General features: G+C 38.9%; 1 protein-coding gene across 1 annotated transcript; it reads left to right on the forward strand.

The window, feature by feature from the left end:
* The first annotated feature begins 1,273 nt into the window (after positions 1 to 1,273).
* On the forward strand, positions 1,274 to 10,015 carry LOC137997251 (cationic amino acid transporter 2-like). Its single transcript, XM_068843122.1, has 2 exons — positions 1,274 to 3,248; positions 5,509 to 10,015. Exons 1-2 carry the CDS (start codon positions 1,541 to 1,543, stop codon positions 5,694 to 5,696), a joined length of 1,896 nt encoding a protein of 631 aa, XP_068699223.1. The 5' UTR covers positions 1,274 to 1,540; the 3' UTR covers positions 5,697 to 10,015.
* The last annotated feature ends 4,985 nt before the right edge of the window (positions 10,016 to 15,000 follow it).

A 15,000-nucleotide genomic window follows, 5' to 3' on the forward strand; every position in this document is an offset into this window, starting at 1 on the left:
CGTTTTGTATGCTAGGCAACAACAAAACGACGTCTCCATGACACAAAAACGGAACTTTTTAACTTGAGGCCCACGTTTAAAATGATCTGGCACACGTCTGGCATTGCTTTTGCTGCCAAGGTTGTCTATTTCGTCACATCAATGAGCGCATCTTGTTAAGCAGCAATGATCGTGAATTGTGTTGCGCAACAGTTGTGTAGATTGAGTCCTTCTAAATACTCCAGTTTCTTGTAAGTGTTAAAACTAGTTTGAGCCTCCTTAAGGATAGCGCTTGTTTATGGTTAGTGTATGTAAGCTAAAAATTAATTTCTTTTTTTCTTTTTGTTGCTACACTGGGAAAACAATTTCACCTGCTTCGCGTGTTTTACTCGCGGGCAAAGCTATCTCTCAGAAGAAATGACGGTCTATCAAAGTCTTCTTAAAACTTAGCATTGATTAAAAAAGGAAATGCCAAGATGCGAATTCTGCATGATTTGGAGGTACAACTGACGCCAGCAGCAGCGCTAAAAACAACAAACTCCCACAATTTTTGCACAAAAACACTTTTCCCGGCCTGTGTGGGTTGTTAAGAATTAAGCAATATTTGTGGCGGCAGTAATATCTGATCAGACCGCAAACTCGAGGTCAAATGCCCTTTTTTATTTTTGGGATGTTAAGAATAGCGAAAATTGCTTAATTCTGCCGGTAAATATTGTTTGCATCATCAAGTGCAGGCCATTTTAATCTTTTGTGAGGCTATTTTCAATATTCATTCACTCCGTGAAACACCTACGTTTCTGTCAGCTAACCGGAAAAAAGTTCCCTTTTGTTTAGCTGATAAAACCATAACACCCCACTTAGTCCTAGGACTGAAAACATCAAAATTACAACTTAACAAGGCCCAGCTCCATCGAAGCTCTTGAAGCCTAATGGAAATAGCAGCACTATTTCTCTTTTTTTTCTTCGATATTGTTCGTGTTCTGACCGACACGACACTGATTTCATTAAATAGAAACAATGGCTCTTAAGGATGAGACAGATGTTGTTATCATTCGGCCCTGTTTGGGATCTTTACCTCGCCATAGGGAAACAACACTATCAAGGGCGCGTGATTTATACACTTCTGGCGAAGCGGTGGTACCAGGTATATGTAACATGTAAATTTTGCTGTTGCTGTGACGTTACATGCAGTGTCGCGAACAATTGGTCGTGGGCCATTTGTTATCGTACGTCACAGGATGAGTGTCATGCAAATTTATCAACAATTCTGAATATCGCATGTCAATTAAAATTTTTGATTCGATTTTCTAATATTCGCCGTTTCGAGGCACTCCGCAAGCTTTCAACTAAAACTTCTACTCGCTCTTGTTGTGACGAAGATTAAGTTCTTTTACCCAAAAACGGTTTGCCCCCTCTCTGAGGGAGCGAATTTAATGATGACACTAATTTAGAGACGTTTTTAGGCAAAGGGAGGTTTCTAAAACTTTCATCAATTAGCCATATTGAAAACTGAAGACCCACTGGGAAGAAAGCGTTTTACAGTGTTTAGAGATCTTCAACGATGACCCTCGTGCGATTTCTTCGGCTTCTTACTCGGCGAAAAGAAATCGACAACGATCTCTCAAACTCTCAACTTTGCCGATGCTTGAACGTATTTGATTTAACTTCCATTGGCGTCGGAGCGACTGTGGGAGCAGGCTTGTACGTTGTTACCGGACAAATAGCGAGAGATGTTGCCGGACCGGCCATCGTGTTGTCTTTCTTCATCGCAGCTGTTGCGGCTTTTCTTTCAGGGATTTGTTACGCGGAGTTTGGTTGTCGAGTTACGAAAGCTGGCTCGGCCTACATTTACACTTACTCTTCTCTTGGGGAAATTTGGGCCTTCATCATCGGTTGGAACATGATCTTAGAGTACGTGATTGGAACAGCTTCGCTTGGTAGGGCAAGCAGCGAGTACATTGACTCCATTGCTGGAGGAGTGATCCGGAAGTTCTTCATCGACAACATTGGACAGTTTAATGCAACAGGATTAGGTACCTACCCAGACTTTCTGGCGTTTGCTCTTGTGCTTGCTGTTTCTTCGATCGTCGCCAGCGGAGCCAAACATTCCGCGGTATTTAACAAAATTGTCACGACAGTAAATATGTTGGTGATCCTGTTCATCTTTGCTGTTGGCTTGTTCCATGTCAACCCAGTCAACTGGGCTGGCTCCCATCAGTTCCTACCTTATGGGGTGTCAGGAGTCTTAGCTGGAGCTGCTAGTTGCTTCTACTGCTTTGTCGGTTTTGATGTGATCGCCACAGCAAGCGAGGAGACCATCAACCCTAAGAGGGCCATTCCTCTCTCCATCATGTTGTGTCTTGTTATTAGTTTTCTCGCCTATTTCGGCGTTGCCGCCATATTAACATTGATGGTGTCCTACGACAAGCTAGACAAGTTCGCCCCATTACCAGAGGCTTTCAAATCGGCTGGTGTGCCTGCAGCAAAGTATGTGATAGCCGTTGGAGGTCTCTGTGCCTTGGCAGGATCTCTCATGAGTGGTATATTTGCTGTACCCCGAATCATGTACTCAATGGCTTCCGACGGTCTTCTCTTCAAGGTTTTCTCTAGAATCTACGAACGTACAAACGTTCCAGTCATCTCTATCGCCTTCGCTGGGCTTCTGTCAGCCATCCTAGCCCTTCTGCTGGACTTGAAGCAACTTGTTGAAATGCTTTCCATTGGCACCTTACTCGCTTACACCCTTGTTTCGCTCTCTGTACTCGTCTTGAGGTTTCAGCCCGGAGTGGAAGACGTAGATTACGACGAAGAGACCTCGAGCTCTGTCCAAAGTTATAAAATCATATGTTGCCAGAAGACGCTACCTGAATCAAAAGGTCCCGAGTACAAACCGCTTGGAAATGTCACGGGTGACAAGAACAAAGACAAGAAAGACGCGGAAGAGCCCACAGACGCCACAAGTCAAATCGCAAACGCTGCTGTCTCCTTGATAGTTGTAAGTCTCGCGGGTTTCTGCGCTCTTTTGATAGCAGGGTGGGGAGCATTAGGCGATGGAGAAGCATGGGCCATATTCACGGCAAGTTTGCTTGGCCTTTTCATCATTTTTGGTGTGGTGGTTATGCAGTTACAACCCAAGAACAATGCGAGATTCCCGTTCAAGGTTCCCTGTGTTCCAGCGCTACCCATCGCCAGTGTTGTTGTCAATTTATTCCTACTTCTAAAGTTGTCACCGTGGACATGGGTGCGATTCGGAGTTTGGATGGTTTTGGGTAAGATGTTTAATTATATTTTCCCCAATACTTTTTCCTGTGATTACCAATGCAGTTTTTGTCGAAATTTTCTTTCTTTTAATGTCTTTATTCTGATAACATTACACCAACGTCAGAAAACTCAAAAATACGTATATACGTATTTTTTTGTGCGATGTGTTTTAATCTTTTCGAAATCAATTTAAATTTTATTTCTCAGAAATTTTTTTTGGTCGGTTAAAATTTTAATGACACATTGCAGTTAAAGCAACGAAGGAAGATAAAGATTCGCTTAAAATCTTGTTTTGATATTAGCATACGTTAAACGGGCACCTACAAGTGTTTTTTTGAAAAGCCAGTTAGAAATGTGTCAATGAATTAATTCGGTGGTGAGGCAATTTTCGAGCAAGGTGTTTATTCAAATGCAAATCGATTGCTATTGCATATCAACGTGCACGTTGCGTCTGAGACTAATGAGCTGTATCCCAGTGATCATTTCGAATTGAACTATTCCTTTATAAGATGTAGTATTTTATCGTTGCAACTGAATATTCATGCAGAATTCTAGGCCACTCGACCCGTTGAAAGCAATGCGGATGTTATATCTCAGTTGTAAACAAAGCTTTATTCATGGGGGAGTAAAGTCCTACGCAGTTAAAATAATTCTTACAACCCAAAGGTTTTTAAGGCTTTTAAGGATTATCTACTTTGCTAATTTCGTTTTACTCTACGCTTTTACGAATTTTTTTCCCATTTATGTCTTTCTCGCCTTCACCTTTATTCTTGACAAACACAAAGCGGAAGAACATTAAGAACAATATTGTACTTCTTCTTGACTCGACCAGTTTCATGTATTTATTTTACTTTAAACAATATTTTTCCTATACTCGAGTTTTAGCCCATGCATCCCACGTTTGTTTCCATTCTGAGTATTAAGGTCCACCGACCTCCGTAATTTAATTGTAGTCGTTTATATACCAAGTTGAAAAGTGAAATTGTACTGAACGACATTTCGTTTCAACAGTGGAGTTTGTTTGGATACAAAGCAAGGTTTGAAATATTAACTGGTTTTACCCATTTTTAGACTGACTGGGCATTAAATGAAAAAATATTTCCTTTCAATTAAAATACATGTTAACCAGCTGCAAGATCTCTTTAATCCCTCCCCCACAGACCTACAAAAGCATTTCATTTGAAACCAACGAAGCTTTAAGAAGTTTCCTGTTTCGTAGTCCAAATTATGTTTTCTTTTGTTGCTGTTGTATTTTTTTTTCCATATATAATCCATTGAAAGTCTTCGGATCTCAAATTTTCCTGTTTGGTCACAAAGACGAATTGATGGACTAAACCGGAATTTTTTTTTCTTTTCTTGACGATAACAATAAAAAATTATAATTTGCCATATTTAGTCTCAAAATCGTTGTTAAGGTGTCGGTAAAGGAAAATGAGGTATCCGGGGAAAAATGAAATTGTCGCGCCGCAATTTTTTGCATTGGGTCAAACCATATATCATATTAAAGCTAATAGATTGAATTATTTGAATAAAGTTTTGGTTTTTTGGTATTTAATATTGCCTTTTAGTTTTGAGGCCTCAAATTCAGACTCACCGAGTCTACTACAGAAGCTCCTGCCCCTTCGCTTTATTGTGAAAATAACCGCACTTTCAGTTGTTCCATCTTAGTCACAGATAAATGTACTCCAATACTGTGTGAGAAATTTTTGATATGTTAAGAATTGAAGGAAATCAAATTTACTTCACATCCCACCGATTCAAGATTTGCAAAAACAAAAAATTTGAGCGAGACGCCCAAATTTACCTTGAACGAGACCTTAATTGTGAAGGGTCGAGTTTCCTAGTTTATACTCTGACACGATTACACTTTTTTTTGAAATCGCGCAGGTGTTACATAGAAAAATAGATTGCTGTTTCCTATTTGCTTTAACGCGACACGTTTTTATTGAATTTTTTTGTTCTTTTTTATTGCTCTGTTTTCAGGTGTTTTGTGGATTATATTAACGTGGGTTATCTATTTATACTTTTTTCTTTTGACGCGAAGCAAATTTGGTGCTCTCGGTTCACAAATGATCTACCATTAATAATCACTTTCATCTTTTACATATACGAGAGGCATAATAGACAGACTAAAATGACACTGCAAATCTCAGAAATCGAAATTCATAATAAAGCGGATGTGGAAACGCATTTGTTTTTCGAATTTCAGTTTCGACTGTTCGATATTTTGCAACCGTGCTGACTTCATCTTTCTTTCATCTCTGTTAGGTTTTATCATTTACTTCACTTATGGAATAAGAAACAGCGTCGAAGGAACTCCTAAGCAGGATGCCAATGACAATGATTTTATCCTTCAAGGGACTCCAGATATTGAACAAGATATGCACGAAGTGCAACCCACTCAAGTCTCTGAAGACAAACAGCCTTTAACTTCGAGCCTCGGCGATCAACAGTAATGTATGAAATAATATACATGTAAATTTTTCTCTATTGTGATTGGCTAAGAGAAATGCAGTTTCCAGGTAACATAGTGCAAAAAGATGTAACAAACCAAGCATTCTGATTGGACAATGATCAAAGAAAGTCTCGGATGGCCAAGCAAATGGGAGCAACGGATGGTGCAATTTTTAGCATGATCCCCGTGCGTTTCTTCTGATTAATTATGATAATTTCATCTTGACATTTTTTCATGTATATTATTGATAAGTAATCCCATGGTTTTTCTCGTGCAATTTGGAATAAATAAGCACTCGTAAACGTTTTCAAAGACTACAAATTTCACGTGTCCTAAGGATGTTTTGTTCTTTAAAACATTTACTCGTCCTTATTTATTCCAAATTGCACTCGAAATCATGCGATTACCCATAATAACAAATACGAATATATGTAAACGTTTATTGGTTGTTTCCAGTTACATGAAATCACTATTTCAAGAATCGAAAGGTTGAATACTGTTTCGAGAAAGGTTGCCCAAAAGAAGCATAAAAGCGTACGCGACAATGCCGGAAGGCATTATGGTAAACTGCCAGTTTGAGTCAACGAATACATCATAGCAATGCTATCGAAAACGTCATCTTGAAATACATGCTCACGCTATGTTACCGACATGGAGATATGAGTGAGTTTCAAAATTCAGTCAAATGATCCACGCCATGAATTTTATAACAAAGGGTTAGGATTCACAGAGAAAGCATGATTCTGAAGACCTAACCTTACTTAATTCATGTTTTTTTCCAGAGAAAGTAGGAGAAATGTACCAAAAATCGTGGCGCATGTGCAGAGCCATCGTTTTTGCTTATGAACCCTTTCGTTTTTGGATGTGTTTTGGTATCGTGATAGCGAGAGAGAGCTTCAAATATAAGCTTGTGCGTACTGCCACTTTATCAACGCTATATCCCAAGAACTCTTTCATTCAAATAGCTCGCCACCGTAGGTCTTCACTGGACGGTCGTGGCATCTTCGATCCTGGGAGTTACGAGTTGAATTTATTTTGTTGAATATCTCCCATACTACCTTTTCAGCATTGTCGCGAACGCTCTTATGCTTCTTTTGGACAACCTTTCCCGAATCAGCTGTAAACAACATAGGTGGCCCATCACTCTCAAAAAGGAGAACTCTAACAAATTCTACGTAATTTGGGTCTCTCGTTAATTTAAATAAATATTAAAAAATGAATGGCTTTATTTTAGAGTTGAACCCAACCTTAACCTTGCCAAACTGCCAACTCTATACGCCCACCCCTATAATCTTTGTTCTGAATCAATCTCCCAATTTCATAGCTATTTAACTGTTTGTGGACTTTCTACTTCTTTAAACCTAACAATGAAGACGAGAGGTTTAGTTCATGAGAATGTACGTTCCTTTAATGACAAAAACCCGTTTTGTGGCTGTAGCAGATTTCTCGATGTCAACGCTTGGAAGAATTTGTTATACACCATAGGTGTCCACTATTGGCCTACCAAAAAATCATACTGAATTTATGTATCAAATGGAGATAGTGCCGAAAGCAAAGACTGAAGCATGGCAAGCACCCTGAATGCTAACCGTTTCAAATCGGGAGTTAGACCTAACTATTTTTGATTTACGGTTTTGCGATTCGTAGCCTGAATAACTTTAGAACAGTATGTGCTTTTACAGTAATAGGGTCGAAAACGAAAAGGGCTTCATTTTGAAGGGGCATCCTTCTCCAGTTTTGGGTGCTTTGTTTTCAACTTGAGGTGCTTCATGCATCCTTCTTTAGTTTCTTCATCAAATTCAAGGCCTGTAAATTAATGTCCACATGTGTCGTGTGTTTGTGGATTTTGTAAATACCACGTAATTCTTCTGAAAACCAATAAGTGAAAACATTTGAGAAATGAGGAGGCCACAGTAAAGACAGAAAGGAACAAAGACAGCCGAGGTATTCTACACAGTCTGGAAAACTGATGAATTTCCTCGGATGTTTGATCAGATTAAAAATCGAAAGTATATTATATTATAAATTAGACCCTGGGAATCCAGTCTTCCTATACATCAATAAGTGAATGGAATTTCAGCTCGTTTTAATAAAGTATTTATTGTTATTTTTGTACTATAAGTTAATGAAGGAAATTTACCATTGGATATACCGTATTATTTTTTTGTATTGCGTTGACGCAATGAAATTTTCTTTTGCCTTATTCCTTGAGTTCGCTCATTAAGAATTGGAAAAATCAAAATTTACTTCCTCAAACTGACACGAAGACACACTATAAAAGACATGGTACCTTAAGCAGGTGCAGACGATTTGTCAATTGACCGTGAACGCATACAGAGCTCTGTAAAGCCTGGTTTTCACTAGCAACGCAAGCACAAAGCGCAAGCGTATTAAAGCACAGGCGCCCCAAGCTCACAACGCGATTTTGCAATGCATATGTCAGTGCATATAACTATTATGTAGTAAGAGAGTTTAATAGTAAAAAGAGTTTAAAATTAAGTTAAGTTGAAAAACCGATTGTCTTTTTCTCGCAGTAAACTTTCCCTACATCAAATATGTTGTTCACTTCTGTTTTGCTTCGATTCATCAGCCATTGTTGATATAGTGAAATCAGTACTCGTTTATACACTCTCAAGCGAGTACTGATTTCACAATACCAACAATGGCTAGTGATTTAAGTAGTTTATGCTACTGAGAACGAACGTCGACATGGGCATTAAAATCAACCACGGCATCCGCCATTTTGTTCAAATGCTCAGACGCGGGGAATATGGAACGAGTGCTTTATTATGCTGTGTTTCGTCTCACACAACGCAAGCGAACACAAGGAAAAGGGAAATTTTATATCCTTGTGTTTATGCTTGCGTCAACTCCGTTTTCACGGTGAAAGTAATGCTCGTACGCTTGCGTGCGCTTGTGCTAGCGTCGCTAGTGAAAACCAGCCCTTAACAATTTGAGTAATAAAAGGCTCCTAACGCTGGTAATATGTCCCAGTCACCTTTCTCATCCTTGCAAGATGCTTCCATCTCTGTATTGCTGTTTGTTAATCGCCATCTTGGATTATCAGTCATGTTTAAATGGATCGAGCCAAAACAGAGGTTTGAAGTCACCCCCTTTTATAGTGCGTCTTCGTGTTTAAGCTAAACGTTTTCGTATATGAAATGCTAAATTAATTTACGAATATTTTGGGTTAATAAAATAGCCCTTTCAATTACAAAAGAAGAAGAAGAAGAAGAAAACGCAATTGTACATGAAAATTAATGAAAGGGTATAAGGTATTATGTCAGTTGGAGTCTAGTCATCATTTTCCTTGCTTACGAATTGGGTAAATTTTCGAATCATGTAATCTGAGTTAAGTATTGGTTTTCTTTACAGAACAGTTTTCAATTGAGTGTGTAAACCAAACACCAAAGTCATGACTTCGACCAATCACAATATTTGCAAACAGTGCATATCGTAGCAATTCCATGTCACTTGCTCAAAGCCTGGCTTTTGGTTTTCTTTCTCATTGGTTGATAAACTAGCGCGGGATTTTTAAATCAATCACTAAACGTATAGCAATTGCAATCCCGCAATTACGTTCAACAGTCATTTGAAAACTGCTCTTAAGCGAGAAAAGCAATTTTAGGATATTCTTAGTAATCAGAGGCTAAGTTAATTTTAACACGTAACTGAATATTACCCCTTGATATCACATTTTAATCGGTGAGTTTAAGAATCTAGACGGCGAATTTAACAAAGCACATGCCTCTGAAGTTTGTTATGAGCAAACTTTTTAACTCGTAGATACACGCTAATTCTTTAGGGACGTGTACACCTGACGACTTGGAAGTCATGTAAGTTGCTCGGAACGTCGCTGAATTGCATTTAAAATAGCAGCGCAGCGCCATTCTTTTTCTCAATTAACCTTTTGTTTTTAAACGTCCTCGTCGCTCTTAAAGCCTGGTTTTCACTTTCGACGCAATCACAAGCGGCTTATGCAAGTAAAAAGACATTAGAATCAAAATCAACCACGGCATCCGCCATTTTGTTCAAATGCTCACACGCGGGGAATATGGAACGAGTGCTTTAATTGGCCAGACGTAACAAATTTCCTTGTGCTTATGCTGCGTTTCGTTTTCACACGACACAAGCTACGCAAGCATAATAGCAAGCACAAGGAAAAGGAGAATTTGGATCCTTGAGCTTGTGTTTGTGCTTATGCCAGGCTTAAGTTTCCTTAAACTCTCTTTTAAATTAAACAAGTATTTGCGCGCACACTGTTAAGTTTGTGTCGTGCATTTGTGGATTAATCAATAAACTTACAGAAGAAACTTCAAAGGTGCGGAGCTTTTTATTTCGTTTTTCGTGGGAAGGGGGGTCGTGTAAAGCGAAGAAAGTGTTTGTTTTAAATTTTAGAAGACGTTTTGTCTATGATTTAGAGGGTTGATTGGCTTTTAAAACTCATTTTCCCCTCTTTTTTTCTGCGAATGGAATCATAACTTTGTTACAATGATGCAACACAGTCTCTTGGGTGATATTCATCATGTAATATAATTTACACAATATGCTTGTGCTTAGGCACAGGGGATGATTTGTCAATCAACGGTGGACGCATACAGAGCTCTGCGATAATTTAATTTGTTCAATAGAAAAGCCCCAAAAAAGCTCTAACGGCAGCGTGTCCGTAACATGTGATAAGATGTTATCTGTCTTTCTTTTTTAAAATCACGAGTAACTTTTCTCATCCTGGAAATATCTTTTTAAGGCTTCCGTCTTTGTGTTGCTGTTTGTTCATCGCCATCTTGGATTATCAGTCGTATTTGAATGATTTCGAACAAAAACAGAGGTCTTTTATAGCGCGTCTTCGAGTTTAAATGGATTATCAGAGAGAGCTACAAGTTTATAACAGCCGCAGGGAGCACGAATTGGCAGAATACCCGGCCACTATTGCAGTCTTGTAGCGGCATCCTTTGAAGAACGAGGCATAACAATAGACGCTATTTATATCCGGGTATTCTGCAATTTTGTAGCACGTTAACCAGCAACAGACGGAACCGGAAGTGAACATAAGGCATCCAGAACAGTAGTCTCTCCCAAATTTTTAAACTAATCGTCTCGGACAGTACTTAGTAATATATCTGTGGTAGTGTCGAAGCAAGTTAAAAAGAAAAACAGGACTATCCTTTATAATTCCAGTTGAAATCCGTGGCTCGTCGAAAACGCCGCGTGCTTGAGCCACCTGATGAAAACATTGTGTACCTAAAAAAAAATAGGCACGCATTGCGTACGTGTGGTAGTGCAATAAATGTAAATGTGCTTAGTTGACCGCTCCCTCACTACAAGGGCTTTTCAGGATCACTCGGTTCAATGGGATCGGACCGAATGCATGCAGTAACACAGTAACTTAGTAACACAGCGCTTTATTCCATATTGTCAACTGAGCTGCGTTTTGTCTTCCAGGATATTCAAGTTGTCTTTGCGTATTACGTCCGTATATTATTATAGTGCCATGGTAGATGTCTTAGGTAAATAGCCCCCTGAGAAGACATGTGGTTACTAGCAAAATACTAAACCCAGAAAGATTGAAGAAAATAAAAGGGAATCGAGAAACATTGACTTCGAGGCTGACATGTTGATCAAGTTCCCTTACAACTTTTTTTTTCACGACAAGTTTAAGCGTGCACTCTGAGCGTCTGGCAGCTTTCTAATACGAAAGTTCACCGAACCTATGTCCTGTCCGGCGGAGTAAGTATCTGGATAGGAGACCTCAAAAATATATCACTTTGCGCCAGAAACATAGGACCAAAAATTCTATTTTAACGCTCAAAAATGCAAACTAAGCAAGGCACAGATTTTGTTAGCCTGCTTTAAGCGAAGCAAATATGGATGCAAAAGTAAATAAATATTGATAAACAGTTTTTAGGTAGAGCAGAAGGAAGTTTTCAGGACGGTCCATCCAGAATAAAATATTTTGCCATCGGCAACAAAATTTGTGACATGAAAACAACAAATTTTGAACCGCCAATATAAAAAGTTACCATCATCGAAAGACATTTTGGTAGATTTTTACTACGTTCAATTTTCTATTGTACTTTTGGCTGCACAAGTAAATCGCAAAATCGAAACGACATCGAATTCAGCGAACGCCGTGATCATGATACCTTGCGTGTTTACTCGCGAAACAAAGGGACACATCTGTGTCAAAATGCTGGCAAGACACCGGGTTTTTGTTTTTGTTAGTTTTTTTCTTTCTTTCAAGTGCTATAAAGTTTGAATTTGAATTCAACACAAAGATCACAATCGCCTAACTCCTGGGGTTGACCATCATTTTCTGCAAAGTCACAAATTTACTCTCTTAGACAAGGTTATTTATCACGTGTTAATTCCATTGTTTTGGACATAGCAGCTACTTTATTATTCGCCAGCGTCACAAATTATTGCGAATTTGGGGCTCATTTTGTTGAAACCCAAGCACTTTTCCAACAGACCTGTTTATTTTCGTGATCTATGCACGCGCTGCGGGCCTATTGGCACTACGGACACTCTTACGCTCTTACAACCCGGTGACATAGTGTTTAGTACACTTGCACTGCACTACCACAAGAACGTAATAGCACTTGAATTCCTTGAAAGTCTTCGTGAAAGACGTATTTATTTCCCTGATGTATTTGTCTCTTTCAAATTGAGATGACAAATCTGGGAAATACGTAGAATGAAATTTAACCTCTATAGTTGATTTAGTTTTGAAGCAAGAAATGGGTTTTTATACCCGCCTATCTACAGCAGATGTGCTACTTAGAGTTTTGAACTCGATCAATAAATTATTCATGTTTTTGGAAGCTAAAAATAAAACAGTTCGAATTCGAGTAACAAAAAATAACATGGCGGCACAAAATCGAACGCCTTGCTAAAATTCGAATCCCCAGAAACCCGAGACTGCAAACTGCAGGTTGCGGTTTCCCATGACAAACGTGATGCTGAAGGGCTGTAATAAACACCTTCCACGCCCCTGAAAGATTCATTCACCACTTTATATTTATAGCGGGACCTCTCTATAAAAAATAATTGTGACGATTATAATTTGTTTTACTTCTTTAGTGTCATTAAAAATTAGCGAAAGAAAGAGAAACAAAACTGAGAAAACTCAATGAAAAGAATAAATGCTATACCGAGTAATTGCATTGTGACTAAACTTGATAGACAGCAAATGCAAGGAAACGATGTTATGTGCTTGTAATATTTCGATATAAATCTATATCATCTTCGGACTAAGGCGGGATACAAGTAGCAGAATTTAAATACTGCGAGATTGTGCAACAGTATAATCACGTGAAAATGAAAAACAATGAAACGAAACTGTCAGGAGAATAGGCGGAGTTCTCGCCTATAAAGAAAATGCAATAGGAAAGAATTTTAGTTCAAATTTACTCATTTTACAAACTGAAGATTCAGAGTCGAGGTTTATTCAACTGTTATAAAATTTTTATAAGCTAAGCATTTTGTGTCTGTCTTTCTAAATAATTTGATTTAACTTTCATTGGTTGCTGGTAGCCAAGGAAGATAACGCAGGTGGTGCTTTGCTGATGAATTTCCTAGGATGTGGCGTCATTAATTATCCCGAATTCATTTGTAGAGATAACAACACGTACGTATAACGCCCACGTATTTGCTTCTTTTTCGATTCAGTTATTTGCGACCGATTATGCTCGGGATTATATATGGTGCGTACTCACCTTTAGAGCATTCTCTGCGAATCAATGTAATTACGAGTTCGTAAGTTATATCAGTGGCAAACGAGCATTGCGCTTTTTCAGCGGGACCTGAAGAAACAAAAGCGCCGACAAGCGAGCTTTGGGGCTTCGTTGGCCTCATCCAAAGAAAATAACCAGTTTTCAAATCAAATTTCTTCTTTTTCATCTCGTCGAAAACGAAGCGAGGTATTTTTCAGCCATACTAGGGCCGTGGAGGTATCGTTTTCATCCAACCAGTTTTCTGCGAAATGTTTCCGCCTGTCCACGCTAAAACAGAAATCTGTCCATAATCTACGTTTTCCAACTACAATGCATTAGTGTGCATGGGGACGTTGTAGACTTCTCTACAGCAGCAATTTCTTCTCCTCGTCTGAAGGGTGATACGTTTTTCCCATTGTGCTCTCTAAAGCACGCGGAAACGCCGTCGAAAATGGACAAACTCCAGTTTCTGGGTAGTAGACAAACCGTGGGGCCGGGGTCGGGGTTGGGGTGTCTTTTTTCCCCCAAATTTTCTTGTTTCAACTTTTGTCGTTATTCTCCTGTACTGGTATTTTCGAATGACCGTCATCTGTCCTTCATTATGGTGGAAATTAGTCCACAAAATTAAAGAACCTACGGAAGCTATGAAAGCTCTTAAGTGGCATCTTTTTTTTTTTTTTTTCCTAAATCGGACTTTGTTTATTGTGTTTAAAAATAGAAGTTGGTTTTTGCAAGCATCTGACTTTGTCTTTCCGAAAATCGGAGTTTGTTTTTCGAAATTTAAGAGAATTTACGAAATTGCTAAAATTGGAGTTTGGGAACATACGCCAACTGCCAGAGACACTGAAGACTCGCTGAGATTAATGCTTTCCAACGGAACAAAGAGTAGTTGGAAAGCGTGTTCGTTACGGTTCGTAGCATTACTATAATTCAAGGTATTCACATTGTTTCTGAAATAAGGCTTCACATATTTTGAACAATTGTTTCGTATTTACTTTTGTTCATGATTATGTAACTGCATATATTATATGCTAATTATTTGGTATAAAAGTGGAATTTCTAGTTTTCACACTATCTCGCCTTCTGGACAGCCACCAAGAACTGTATCCTAACTTAATATTAGTTAGAAAACCTGAAATACGTTGCATTCGATTGAGGAAGACGTTCGCCTTCTGGATAGCCACCAAGAACTGTAACTAAGCTTGTTGGTGAGTCCAGAAATACAAGCTATGCTTTCTGGTTTTAGCGCTGATCCTTCTCAGCCTCCTACTGCGCCTTTGCCGGCTATTTCGGAGCTAAAAAACGTTCTTTCTGCGGAGCTCGCTTCATTCAAGGACGAGCTTGATCTTCAGAACGACGAATCCATCAACTTTGCAGTTAAGAAAATTCGTCTTGAAAATTTCGCTCCACACACATTTAAATGTAAAGGGAACGAAGAGCAGTACCAGCATCAGGAAAAAGTAGCCAGCTATATTGATTCTGCTGTGGATGCGCTTCACTCTGGTAAACTTGTGGAAGCTGCGAACGCCTTAGAGGAAGGTAAGAATGCCATTGCCATTAGAATGAAACATATAGTGCTCGCAAATTTGCATG

The sequence above is a fragment of the Montipora foliosa genome, chromosome 3, assembly GCF_036669935.1.
Source record: "Montipora foliosa isolate CH-2021 chromosome 3, ASM3666993v2, whole genome shotgun sequence".
Classification (NCBI taxonomy): Eukaryota; Metazoa; Cnidaria; class Anthozoa; order Scleractinia; family Acroporidae; genus Montipora; species Montipora foliosa.

Excerpts from the sequence above, each read along its gene's own strand:
- LOC137997251 (XM_068843122.1), top strand. The coding sequence starts at position 1,541 with ATGACCCTCGTGCGATTTCTTCGGCTTCTTACTCGGCGAAAAGAAATC. Across the intron at positions 3,249-5,508 it reads CGGAGTTTGGATGGTTTTGG|GTTTTATCATTTACTTCACT; the intron begins GTAAGATGTTTA and ends CATCTCTGTTAG.